Source organism: Dendrobates tinctorius, unplaced genomic scaffold (genome assembly GCF_039654945.1).
Source record: "Dendrobates tinctorius isolate UK_male_01 unplaced genomic scaffold, ASM3965494v1 ptg000023l, whole genome shotgun sequence".
NCBI classification, from domain to species: domain Eukaryota; kingdom Metazoa; phylum Chordata; class Amphibia; order Anura; family Dendrobatidae; genus Dendrobates; species Dendrobates tinctorius.
The window spans coordinates 8051384-8065241 of NW_027361691.1; the positions used below are offsets into that span (position 1 = coordinate 8051384).

Sequence of the window (13858 nt, forward strand, 5' to 3'; positions counted from 1 at the left end):
GATCAGAATCAGAGCGCTGAAGGGATTTGCCCTGACTTCCACACTGGAGATCCCTTTAGGTTGGAAGATGTGCGATGAGTATATGGGCAGGGAGGGGGGATTCATTTCTGTCATGTGCGCTTTGCTCCTTTCTGGGGAGCAGACAATGGCTGGGAGCTTATGTTCCCGGGGATGCTAGATTTCTCCCACCCTTTCACTGTCTGCTGAGGTGTTGTTGAGTGGGAAAACTGTTGCTCATAGCAACCAATCACAGCTCAGCTTCTTTTAAACAGCTCTGGTGAAATTTAAGATGCTTCGTGATTGGTTGGTGATACACACACACACATTCAACTTTATATATATAGAAAATACCAAAACTTTTTCTCCACTCATGGTTAGTGGTTGGGTGAAGCCATTTATTGTCAAACTACTGTGTTTTCTCTTTTTAATTCATAATGACAACCCAAAACATCCAAATGACCCTGATCAAAAGTTTACATACCCTGGTGATTTTGGCCTGATAACATACACAGAAGTTGACACAAATGGGTTTGACTGGGTTTACCTTTAGTAACATCCTCACCTGTAACCTGTGACAAATGCCAGGAAAATTGCTCGTGATGCAAAGAAAAACCCACAAATGACATCAGCTGAAATACTGGACTCTCTGAATACTAGCGGTGTGGCTGTTTCAAGATGCACAATAAGGAGGCAATGGGCTACATGGTCGAGTCACCAGAAGAAAGCCATTACTGCGCAAATGCCACAAAGTATCTCACCTACAATACGCAAAACAGCACAGAGGCAAGCCTCAAAACTTCTGGAACAAGGTAATTTGGAGTGATGAGACCAAAATTTAACTTTTTGGCCACAACCATAAACGTTACATTTGGAGAGAGGTCAACAAGGCCTATGATGAAAGGAACACCATTCCTACTGTAAATCACGGAGGTGGACTGCTGATGTTTTGGGGATGTGTGAGCTACAAAAGCACAGGAAACTTGGACAAAGTTGGAGGAAAGATGAATGCAGCATGTTATCAGCATATACTTGAGGTAAATTTGCAATCATCAGCCCGGAAGCTGCGCATGGGACGTATTTGGATGTTCCAACATGACAACGATCCAAAACACAATGCAAAGTCGACCTGTCATTGGCTACAGCAGAACAAAGTGAAGGTTCTGGAGTGGCTATCTCAGTCTCCTGACCTCAATGTCATTGAGCCACTCTGGGGAGATCTCAAGCGCGCAGTTCATGCTAGACAGCCCAGGAATTTATACAGGAAAGATATAGATCTTTGTACTGTGTTAGCCAGTAGATAGAAGAATGTTTAGAGCTGAGAGTCCTCAGTGGTTGATACCTTTTAATGGCTAACTGAAAAGATGGTAACAGTCTCGAAAGCTTGCAATGTGTTACCATCTTCTCAGGAATTTATAGGAACTGGAGGCTTTTTGCCAAGAAGAGTGGGCAGCTTTACCATCTGAGAAAATAAAGAACCTCATCAACAACTACCACAAAAGACTTCAAGCTGTCATTGTTCTTAGAGGGGGCAATACACGGTATTAACAAATGGGGTACGTGAACTTTTGATCAGGGTCATTTGGATGTGTTGGATTGTCATTAAGATTTAAAAAGAGAAAACACAGTAGTTTAACAATAAATGGCTTCACCCAACCACTAACCATGAGTGGAGAAAAAGTTTTGGTGTTATCATTCATATTCTCTGAAAAAGGCCAAGAAAGCAAAAATTCTGCCGGGGTCTGTACACTTGAGCACAACTGTAAGATCTTGAGACAAGCCCTTTAACTACCAGCAGAATAGTGAGAGTGCAGCTCTGCAGTATAACACAAAATGTAACTCAGGATCAGTAATGTAATATATGTACACAGTGACTGCACCAGCAGAATAGTGAGTGCAGCTCTGGGGTATAATACAGGATGTAACTCAGGATCAGTAATGTACTGTATGTACACAGTGACTGTACCAGCAGAATAGTGAGTGCAGCTCTGGAGTATAATACAGAATGTAACTCAGGATCAGTAATGTAATGTATGTACACAGTGAGTGCACCAGCAGAATAGTGAGTGCAGCTCCGGAGTATAATACAGAATGTAACTCAGTATCAGTAATGTAATGTATGTACACAGTGACTGCACCATCAGAATAGTGAGTGCAGCTCTGGAGTATAATACAGGATGTAACTCAGGATCAGTAATGTAATGCATGTACACAGTGAGTGCTCCAGCAGAATAGTGAGTGCAGCTCTGGAGTATAATACAGAATGTAACTCAGGATCAGTAATGCAATGTATGTACACAGTGACTGCACCAGCAGAATAGTGAGTGCAGCTCTGGAGTATAATACAGAATGTAACTCAGGATCAGTAATGTAATGTATGTACACAGTGACTGCACCAGAATAGTGAGTGCAGCTCTGGAGTATAATACAGAATGTAACTCAGGATCAGTAATGCAATGTATGTACACAGTGACTGCACCAGCAGAATAGTGAGTGCAGCTCTGGAGTATAATACAGAATGTAACTCAGGATCAGTAATGCAATGTATGTACACAGTGACTGCACCAGCAGAATAGTGAGTGCAGCTCTGGGGTATAATACAGAATGTAACTCAGGATCAGTAATGTAATGTATGTACACAGTGACTGCACCAGAATAGTGAGTGCAGCTCTGGAGTATAATACAGGATGTAGCTCAGGATCAGTAATGTAATGTATGTACACAGTGAGTGCACCAGCAGAATAGTGAGTTCAGCTCTGGGGTATTATACAGGATGTTACTTCTCATACAATCTTAAAGGGCCAGTCCCAACTGTGGGCAGTAGTAGCCAGTACAGAAAACATGAGTACATGTAGGATACTTTGACTTGTCAGGATTCAGGTTATAAAATATATTTGGTTGTCAACTACAAAATAAAGAAATGTAGTTACTGTGGTAACCACATACCTTCACTACAGGTTGATCTTGGGTAATGAATGCGGTGTGATATATAAGTCGTACATTATATAGTGTCCAGCTGAGAATATCTGGGAGAGCGCAGCCGGCACCAGGATGACTCCTCTGCTCGGGAAATGTGTGAGATAACAGATGGACGATGAAGCCTCCGACTCATCTGTCCGCGCTCACAATGTGGTGACGCAGCAAACTCCGCACCGCGCTTCACGTGTTTTCCATTCACTTCTCATATTTGGAAACAGGAAAAAATAACAGAAGAGATTTCATCCCGAGCTGGGAAATCCCAAATTATAAAGAGAGATTCTCCCTGAAGATCCTGCGCTCGGCTCGGCCGGGGATCCTGTTCACGCTCGTTACCTTCATGCAGAGCAGCGCCCACGCAGGAAAGAGTGTAACGAGAGAGAACGGGAAAAAAAGCAGATTATGTTGGTCAACTAATGAAGATGGGCAGTATTCGAGATCAGGTACATAGGCCTCAGAAAGCAAAAGGATTGACGTTCCAGCTCCATGGGCCTCAAAAGCTGTCAATCATTGCCAGCTAAGGGACTGGCAATCCTGATGGATCTGGTGGGCTATGGAGGAAATCAATCAGCAGGAGATTATCACTACAGGACTAGGTGTCTCATGCCTCCTAGTCAACTGCTCTTTGTAACCCCGCCCCACTCCTCTAATTGGCAGGTTTTGGTCAATGTACAGTGTGCACTGCTGCCAATCAGTGGTGTGGGCGGGGTTATACATAGCTCAGCATTCCGAGCTCTGCTAGATCTGCAGCAGAGAAAACTGGGATTCTATCACAGTAACAGAGCAAGCAAGTGAAACATCACTGGAATCAGTGTCTCTGCCCTTACATCAGGCATAACTCAGATTACATGGCAAAAACCTGCGGAAGAATAATTTTAAAATGGTTACTTACATTTTTATAGATGGATACTATGACATAATGCTTGTAAAAACAATCACTTTTGCAATTTACTGCTTACTAAAATGTGCACCCATTTGTATTTTCCGCTCAGAAATCCACTATCAAATATTCTGGATTATTGGTCAGCATAAAAACATATACATAGATCTCACTTCCCAACAATTAAAATAACACTTACTTGTTGGTCACGGCCTTCATGAATTCATTAATCAAATCGTCGTATTCTTTCCCACGGACCCGTTTGTGTTTCAGTCCAATATATAAGGGGTCATTCAGGAGGGTCTGGAAAAAGAAAAAAAAAAGAGTCATAAATGAAAAAGAAAATACTCCCCCATTGAGCCGATGGTCGTGTTTGTGGAAAGCTGAAGCAACACAGGAGCAGATAAAGGTGGTGGCATTTGTTCAGCGAATCAAAATTGGTGGCCAGTTCCCTTTAAAGAAGCACTCCTTCCATCAACATGTTTATTCTCTTAAAGGGGTTGTCCAGACAAAGCCGATAAGACTGCAAACTTATGAATCCACACTTCCCCAGCGCACACACTGCGGGGGGGGATTCGTGAGTTTCAGAACTGGGACAGCAGGGCATGTATGAGTTATAAAGGCACACAGGAGTTATTTCAGCTCACCTCACTGTTTCTTTGCTAAAGTCAAAATAAAAATCATTTTGAGCCTTTGAGCTGGATTTCCCCATGTTTTGGAACATGTATGAGTTATACATACTCCCGGCCAGTGGGTGATGCCTCGCTCCGTACACTTGTTTTCAGCCGATAGACAGGTGGACAGCAGTGTAAGCAGCCTCTTCTTAACTCAGCACCCCTGATATCTCCAGTAGTAGATCAGATAGGCAGGGTGGACAGCAGTGTAAGCAGCCTCTTCTTAATTCATCACCCCTGATATCTCCAGTAGTAGATCAGATAGGCAGGGTGGACAGCAGTGTAAGCAGCCTCTTCTTAACTCAGCACCCCTGATATCTCCAGTAGTAGATCAGATAGGCAGGGTGGACAGCAGTTTGAGCAGCCTCTTACCTCAGCACCCATGATATTATTATTAATTATTATTATTACTTATTTATATAGCACTATTGATTCCATGGTGCTGAACATGGGAAATATCTTCAGTACTGGATCAGATAGACAGTGTGGACAGCAGTGTGAGCAGCCTCTTCTCAATGCAGCACCCGTGATATATTCAGTATTAGATCAGATGAACAGGGTGGACAGCAGTATGAGCAGCATCTTCTTAACTCAGCACCCCTGCTATCTTCAGAAATAGATCAGATAGAGTGGACAGCAGCATGAGCAGCCTCTTCTTACCTCAGTGCTCCTGGTATCTCTAGTATTAGATCAGACAAGGTGGACAGCAGTGTGAGTAGCCTTTTCTTACATCAGCACGCCTGGTATATCCAGTATTAGATCAGATATACAGGGTGGCCAGCAGTGTGAGCAGCCTCTTGTTACATCGGCATCCCTGATATCTTCAGTATTTGATCAGATAAAAAGGGTGGACAGCAGTGTGAGCGGTATCTTTTCATCGCAGCACCCCTGGTATCTCCAATATTAGATCAGATAGACAGGGTGGACAGCAGTGTGAGCAGCCTCTTCTTACCTCAGCACCCCTGGTATCTCCAATAGTATTAGTGAAGCACATCTTTCTAGACCTGGAGAAGGGCGGAGCTTTCTACTGCACATGCTCACAAGCATCTGTCTTAACACTCTAGGACAGATTTCGCTCAGGGACACAAGGCGGCGGCCATTTTAGTTCTATAGTGATAACCTACCTATACAAATCAATTGTGATTAGCTTATTAAATGCATTAGGGAATTTATTTATACTGAAACTTCCTTTAGTTGTTACGTTTTTTCCATTCCCAAATAACCCCTTTAAAAAGAGGCCTTCTGAGTTCCTGAGAAATTTGTTCAAGAGAATAAAGGTCATAACCTCCCCCAAGGCATGTCTTAGAGCAGATGTCTATGATAAAGAAATACCCAGCTGCTTTCTTTTAGAAACAGCGCCACTCCTGACCACAGGTTGTGTCTGGTATTGCAGTCTAGTCACCTCAGTAGGGCTAAACTGCAATATCAGATACAACAATATAGTCGGGGCTGGCGCTGTTTTCATTTTTTCAAAGAAATCAGTCATGTATTTGCTATCCTGGACAACCCCTTTTATCCATGTGGCTGTATGAAAAAAACATTGGGGATTTGTTTTCTAAGCATCCAAATACCTCAAAACGCGGTGATTGTTTGCATAGCAACCCTAGCATGCGTATTGGGGGGCCTTTTAGGCCCCCATGCTTACTTTTTTGCTATTATCTGCAAAATTACTTAAGTTAGAATTTTGAAACTCCAGGTAATCCTCAAGTATGTCGTTGTTGGTAATATCCAGTTGTTCATATCATTTTTTTTCATAGGCATTTCGGTGTAACAATGCTTATTTTGGTGAAAACCATATCTGTACGGATTGGGGGCCTTTTAGGCCCCCCACGTATTTTTTTATCATGTTCTCAGTAGTGTTTGTGTCTCAAGTTTGGTATCTTACAAAGCAAAGAAGGAGAAATCAGTGATTTTACTCCGTACCATGCATCACAATTGCAGTATTGACAGCAATGACAGAAAACTAAAACCAGAAATCATCCTGCATTACAATAAAACAAAAGGAGGTGGAGACAAAATGGATGAGATGGTGGGAGAATATTCATGCAAGAGGCAAACAAAACGATGACCTGTAGTACTTTTTTCAAATTTGCTTGATGTAGCAGCCCTAAATTGATTCATCATTTATACAGAAACTCATCCAGAATTCCATGCACGGAGGAAGGACAGGAGACGCCTATTTTTGAAGGACCTTTGTCATGAACTTGTCATGCCTCACATGATACAGCGAAGCGACGTGAAAGGCTTGCTAAAGCAAACTAAAGAAGCAAAGAAACAGTGTGGCGGACAGTTTCAGATGATTCCAGGGCCAGGAGAAAGAAAAAGAAAGCGCCGTTTCATGTGTCCAAGAAACTTAGAAGGGAAAACTGAGAGATTTTGTTCAATTTGTAAGGAAAATGCCTGCAAAGAACGTTCTTCCGAAAAAATAACTTGTCAAAATTGTTGGGAAGACTTATATAATAGAAAAGAAACATAATAGAAATGTAGCTGCAGCAAGTTTGGTATAGATTTCTATGCGTTTTTTCATATGTTTGTGTGAAATTTTGAAAAAAAAAATTTTGGGGGTGTTTTCGGTGAAAAATTATAATTAAAATTTTGTTTACTAATCATTTTATTTAGCAGTTTTAAAATATACTTGTCAAAGTTATATAAATGTGTTTTTCCATATGATTTGCATGGGGGCCTAAAAGGCCCCCAATACGTTAATATGAAGATTTCTGATGTCATGCATACTAGGGTTAAACTTTCAGCATCGGGATCAGTCTGCAAGTCTGAATTCATCCCTCTCCTACTCGTATGACCATCAATTTATTTGTAGTTGACCCCCAAAGAGAACCAATGATCGCTTCCTTTTGCAGATTGCTGCTGGTCGGCAACATGGTTGATGGATCCTACATTGACTATGATCAGTGCCAGAGAGTCCATCACAAGGTGAGACCATGGCATTGTATGGTGATACTCTGGGCCCTCGTCTGACATTTCAGCAGATCTCATCATGTCCATTAAAGATAAAAAGAAACAGATCCAGGTCCTTCCATTGTCAGATCGTAACAATAAGCACCCAGGGAACATTGTGCCATCCATCATGTTAATAGCTGATGCTGTACAGGGGTAGGCTGCTTGCCCCATAAAATCAGAAGCGGAGCAGAGGAAAGTCACCTCTAAATATTGGTCCCGGCAATATTACTTGTTTCTATTTATAGGAAAAATGTATTGCATCAAATAAAGTCATCTTTTACAGTTCCCAGAGTTTCACAGTTCTGAAATGTGTATAGATAAATGAACAAAGTTGTAAAATGTCCCAAATTTTTCAACCGATATCGTATATTTACGTTGAAGGTCATGTTCCTTCCTTTGATGCGGGCTCACAAGCGGAGCCCGCATCCTTCCTTGCACTTAATGACTGATTTAATCTGTCATCAAGTGTCTCTAATAGCCACGGGTGGATTCGAGATCCACCCGCGGCTGTTAACCAGTTAATTGCAGCTGGCCGACTGGAAACGCCAAAATTATGCTTTTTTGGTTGCTGCAACATTGCAATAAAATGCAATAAAAACACTGTATTTACCCCAATATGGGATCAATAACGTAATCTCAGCGGTCAGATTCCAAAAAATGGAGACACTACGAGTCTTGGAAAATGGCGACAAACCCCAAAACTTTTTTTCATATGAATTTCAGAATTTTTTTTTTATCACCACTTAAGTAAAAGAGAACCTATACATGTTTGGTATCTGCAAACTCGCACTGACCTGAGGAATCATAATGAAAGGTCAGTTTTACCATATAGTGAACATGCTAAATAAAAAACTCAAAAAACAATTGTGGAATTGCACTTTTTTTTTGCAATTTCACCCCACTTGGAATTTTTCCCCCCATTTTTTTCCCCATTTTCCAGTACACTGTATGGTAAAATCAATAGTGTCATTCAAAACTACAACTCATCCCGCAAAAAAACAAGCCCTCATATGGCTATGTGGACAGAAAAATAAAAAAGTTATGACTCAAGGAAGATGAGGAGGAAAAAAACAAAAATGAAATAACTGAAAACTGCCCGGTGGTGAAGGGGTTAAAATCAACAGAGGGCAGCTGTGCCGTACCCGGCTATAGTCACTATGCAGTTGATGGAACTGTGAAATTCTTCAGATGAGCACCTACGGCCCTCGCCACCACCGGGAACAGCTGACCTGCGAGGGTGCCGGGTATCGCACCCCCAATCAGATATTATAGTTATAATAATTTTATTTCTATAGCGCCAACATATTCCGCAGCACTTTACATTAGAGGGCACTTGTACAGACTATAAACATTACAGCGTACCAATAATCACATAAACAACAGATACCAAGAGGAGTGAGGGCCCTGCTGCTCGCAAGCTTACAATCTATGAGGAAAAAAGGGGAGACACGGAAGGTGGATGGTAACAATTGCTTTTATTGTTTGGACCAGCCATAGTGTAAGAATCGGGTGTTCCTGTTGCTGCATGAACCAGTTATCGGCCTAAGTATGTAACAATACAGACACAGAGGGCTATTAAATGCATAAAGCGTGTGAGAACATAATACGAAGATCCAGGTTATGGTAAAAATGTTGAATGGGCAACACAGGGATAGTTGGGTTAATGCGTTGAGGCATTAAACCAGTCTGAACAAATGAGTTTTTAAGGCATGCTTAAACCTGTGGGGATTGGGGATTAATCATATTGACCTGGGTAGTGCATTCCAAAGAATTGGTGCAGCACGTGAAAAGTCTTGGAGACGGGAGTGGGAGGTTCTCATTATTGAGGGTGTTAACCTCAGGTCATTAGCAGAACAGAGGACACGGGTAGGGTGGTAGACTGAGACGAGGGAGACGTAGGGTGGTGCTGAGCCATGGAGGACTTTGTCAGTGAGAGTGATAATTTTATACTGAATTCTGGAGTGGATGGGTAACCAGTGTAAGGACTGGCACAAGGTAGAGGCATTGGTGTAATGGTTGGTAAGGAATATTATCCTTGCTGCAGCATTCAAGACGGATTAGAGAGGGAAGAGTTTGGTAAGAGGGAGACCGATTAGTAGAGAGTTACAATAGTCCAGACGAGAATGAATAAGAGAAACAGTAAAAGATTTGCAGAGTCAAAAGTAAGAAAAGGTCGAATTCTAGAAATGTTTTTGAGGTGCAGATAACAAGAGCGAGCCAGTGATCGGATGTGGGGGGGGGTGAATGAAAGCTTTGAATATTGATGACATATCCTAAGACTAGGCCATCTATTTAAAAGTCTCAGTCAACTCCTTTAAAAGGCTATAGATATCTTTACAGATTGTTTTTATACTTATATGCATTTATTTTTAAACATTTCTAAAATGTTGGCATTTGAGCTTCATTACAAATTTTCCTTTTCCTTAGCCTCTGCATTGCAGAATTAGATTTCCGAGAATCCATCAGTGAACTCGTACCGACGGGAATGTTTGTAACTCTTATTTCTGTCTTTTCTGAGCTCTTTTTGGTTGTATGAGGACCACAGACCACATCAAAGTTGAGCTGAAATTTGATGTGGTCATAAGTTGGCCCGAGAGATGAGCAAAAAGGAAAAAAAAAAAAAAAAAAACAGAGAAGAGAGTTGCAAACTCTTGGTGAAAAATGAGCTCCCTGTCGGATTTCCAGTTTAACTCTTGCGGCATCCGCAATAAGTAGGGAAGCTAAGATCCCGTAGAAGACAAATGGGTCAAAATCTTTAATGAAATCAAATTGCAAAAATTATATTTAGCACAAAAATAGATGAATTTGGGCCTCCGCGACCGGCAGCCACTGCTACTCTGCACTCTCTATGACAACCCTCCTACTGCTTCCATGCCTTAGTTTTCTACTCACTGCAATATAATTGAATCCCCGAAAAAAATAAGCAAAAAGAGAATTGAATCCCCCAATATAATAAAATCTCCCCAAAAAAACCCTAAAAAAACACAATAGACATAAAGAAACAAAAATATAAATATGCATCAAATATAAAAGTGTAAATATAAAACGTACACTATAATAAAACTACATGAATATATATGGCAAGAGCCGACATCTTACCTCATTGTCCGTGCCGACATCCAACAACACCGGCAGACACTGCTGGGGGTGCACTCCTCCACAGGCGGTATACAGGGCCAGCTTCCCCACAGGGATCCCCATACCATAACTCCCGAGGTCACCAAGGCCTAGAATGCGCTCCCCATCCGTCACCACAATTGCCTGCAAAAGACGTGACAGAGTATGTATGGTGCCATCAGAGTGCACATGGTAGACCATACAGTGCCTTGAAAAAGTATCCATACCCCATGAAGTTTTCCACATTTTTTCTTGTTACATGCACAAGATTAAATGTATTTTATTGGGATTTTATCTGATACCAACACAAAGTAGCAAGTATTTGTGAAGTGTAAAGGAAAGGTTACAGGGTTTTCCAAATATTTTAAAAAATATAAATCTGAAATTTGTGATGTGCATTTGTATTCAGCCCCTGAGTCAGTACTTTGTAGGTCCATCTTTCGCTGAAATAACTGCTGCAGTCTTTTGGGGTCTGTCTCTACCAGCTTTCCACATCTAATGGTGACATTTTTACCCCTTCTCCTTTGCACACTTACTCTCACTCTGTGAGATTGGATGGAGATGTCTGTGATCAGCAATTTTCACGTCTTGTCACAGATTCTCAATGGGATTTACGTCTGGAAAGTGACTGGGCCGTTCACAAACATGAATATGCTTTGCTCTAAACCATCTATTGTAGCTCTGGCAGGATGTTTAGGGTTGCAGTCCTACTGGAAGGTGAACCTACGCCCCTAGTCAAAAGTCGTTTGCAGCCTCTAACAAGTTTTCCTCCAGGATTGCCCTGCATTTACCTCCATCCATCTTCACATCAACTCTGACCAGCTTCCCTGCTCCTGCTGAAGAAAAGTCTCCCCACAGCATGATGATGCCACTACCATGTGTGACAGTGGGGATGGTGTTTTCAGGGTGATATGCAGTGTTAGTTTTCCACCACACATAGCATTTGGAATTTAGCCCAAAAAGTTCTCCATTGGTCTCATCTAACCAGAGCCCCTTCTTCCACATGTTTGCTGTGTTCCCTACATGGCTTTCTTCTAACGTGACTTGTTTTCAAAAATGGCTTTCTTTTTGCCAATGTTCCATAAAGGCCAGATTTGTTGAATATATACAACTAATAGTTGTCCTGTGGACAGATTCCACCTGAGCTGTGGATAACAGCAGCTCCTCCAGAGTATCCATGGGCCTCTTGGCTGCTTCATTAATTAGTGCTCTCCTTGCTTGGGATATCAGTTTTGATGGATGGCCATGTCTTGGTAGGTTTACAGTTGTGCCATCCTCCTTCCATTTTTGGATGATAGACTGAACAGAGCTCTGAGATGTTCAGAGCTTGAGCTATATTTTTTGTAGAACCTAACCCTGCCTTATTTTACTCCACAACTTTATCCCTAACCTGTCTGGTGGGTTCCTTTGTTTTCTTGATGCTGTTTGAGCCCTAGTGTTCTCACAAAAACCTCTGAGACCTTCACTGCTGTAGTTATACCGAGAAGGAAATTACACCCAGGTGGACTCAAAGTACTAATTATGTGACTTTTGGAGACAATTTGGTCACTATGCATTTTTTGGGAGGATATCAGACAACATGGGGCTGAATACAAATGAACGTCACAATTTTCAGATTTATATTTTTAAAATATTTAGAAAACCATATATCATTTCGTTCATAATTCACAAATACTTGTTACTTTGTGTATATCGCATAAATTCCCAATGAAATACATTTAAGATCGTGGGTGGGTCGTGAAAAAAAAATTGAAACGTTCATGGGTTCTGACTAATTTTTCAAGGCAATGTATATGGTGCTACTATGGCAGACAATTTTATTTTATTAGTATATTATGAGGATATGTATCTCTCTCATGTTCAAAAATCTAAGGGTTAACGTCTGTTCTGAGGCATCAGTCCCTTTATGAATAATATTAAAAACATTAAAAGAGAAAGCAGAAAAAAAAGTTTCTTTTTTTCAGAAAGTTTCATATAGGAGGTGGAACTGCAGCCGGAAGTAGACTAGTCTATGATTATTCGGGCTTTACATCCTGACGTGACGAGCTCACCCCACTCATTACAATGGTGAAGTGTGCGGATTACAAGAATTATGACCAAAGAACTTTCTAACTCCTGAATAATCCATGCAGAAAAGCCGCCATTAGAGAAGATTTTTCCTTTCAAGGTGAATGGTTGTTTTTCCCAATCATTTTCTAAGCTTTTTAACTTAGCATTTTCGAAAATATGTCACTCATCCGTAACTAGAAAGTACATATCCAGAGGCACGAGGGTGTGACGACCAGAAAATTCATTTCAGATTCTTTTTTTTTTTTTTATCCGGAATTAACTTTTTTCTGTGCTCAATATTGCTAGTTTGATAAAAAAAAAACCGCACTTTTTTCTGATCTGTGAAAGGAGCGGTGGAAAGGATGAAACGAGTGCTCTTGGCTATTACTAAAGTCCAGCCAGATTCTGTACAGACAAACTAAAGAAAATGAACTTAACCAACACTAAATTACTATAATACTGTCGTCCAGGTACAAGAATAAAACTACTATTATACTGCCCTTATGTATAAAAAAAAAAATTTTAGGGAATCTGGAAAATCTCTTTCTTGGGTGGCCCCAGGATGGAACCATGGGTTAGTTAGTTAGTCTACTGCCATCTGAATGCTGACACTTATAAAACACCTTAAGACAAAAAATTATATTTCACATGCTAGCACCAGGTCTCCTCCGTTAGTGAGAAAGTAGTAGGAGACGCCAAAAGATCTAAAGAATAACCAGCCAGAGAGAAAAAACCCAACAATCTAAATGCACATCTGACCAGGAAACCCAGGGTAAGTGCTGTATCCCCCAATGAAGACCAGAGAAAGAAAAAGACTTTAAAGTGAGCCCCAAAAATCTTCATTTGTTGGTCGCTTTATTGGTGGACACAGGAACCATGGGAAATCCTAAAGCTGTGAAAACTAATACCAGTATTGCAGAAGGAAGAACAACTTTCATCCCTAGACCTAAAAGGTAAGAGAGCTCCAAAAACATGTGGACAGAAGACTAAGTAGCGGCCTTATGGAAGAGACGAACAGACACCTGGAGGCGCAAGACCTAGGAGGCTTAAACCCCACGGAGGGAGAGACCCTGGCAGGGCTGTCCTGTTTTATCGTTTAATCAGACCTTTCCCATTCTCAGATCGAAACGAGTGAACAATGGCAGCTCTAGAAGTGGTCTGTCCTCTGCCAGACATACCGGGATGACCCACGAGACAGCCGAATGGA

The 13858-nt window shown here is 41.3% G+C and overlaps 1 protein-coding gene across 2 annotated transcripts in view; it reads right to left on the bottom strand.

Annotated features, from left to right (window-relative positions):
• The window catches only part of ME3 (malic enzyme 3), a 241663-nt gene that overhangs the window by 103732 nt on the left and 124073 nt on the right, over window positions 1–13858 (bottom strand). For both annotated transcript variants that reach the window (XM_073569246.1, XM_073569247.1), the window contains 2 exons: window positions 10585–10746; window positions 4053–4156 (listed from right to left, as the gene is read on the bottom strand). In XM_073569246.1, the coding sequence (XP_073425347.1) occupies window positions 4053–4156; window positions 10585–10746 (266 nt within the window). The remainder of the gene's footprint in view (window positions 1–4052; window positions 4157–10584; window positions 10747–13858) is intronic.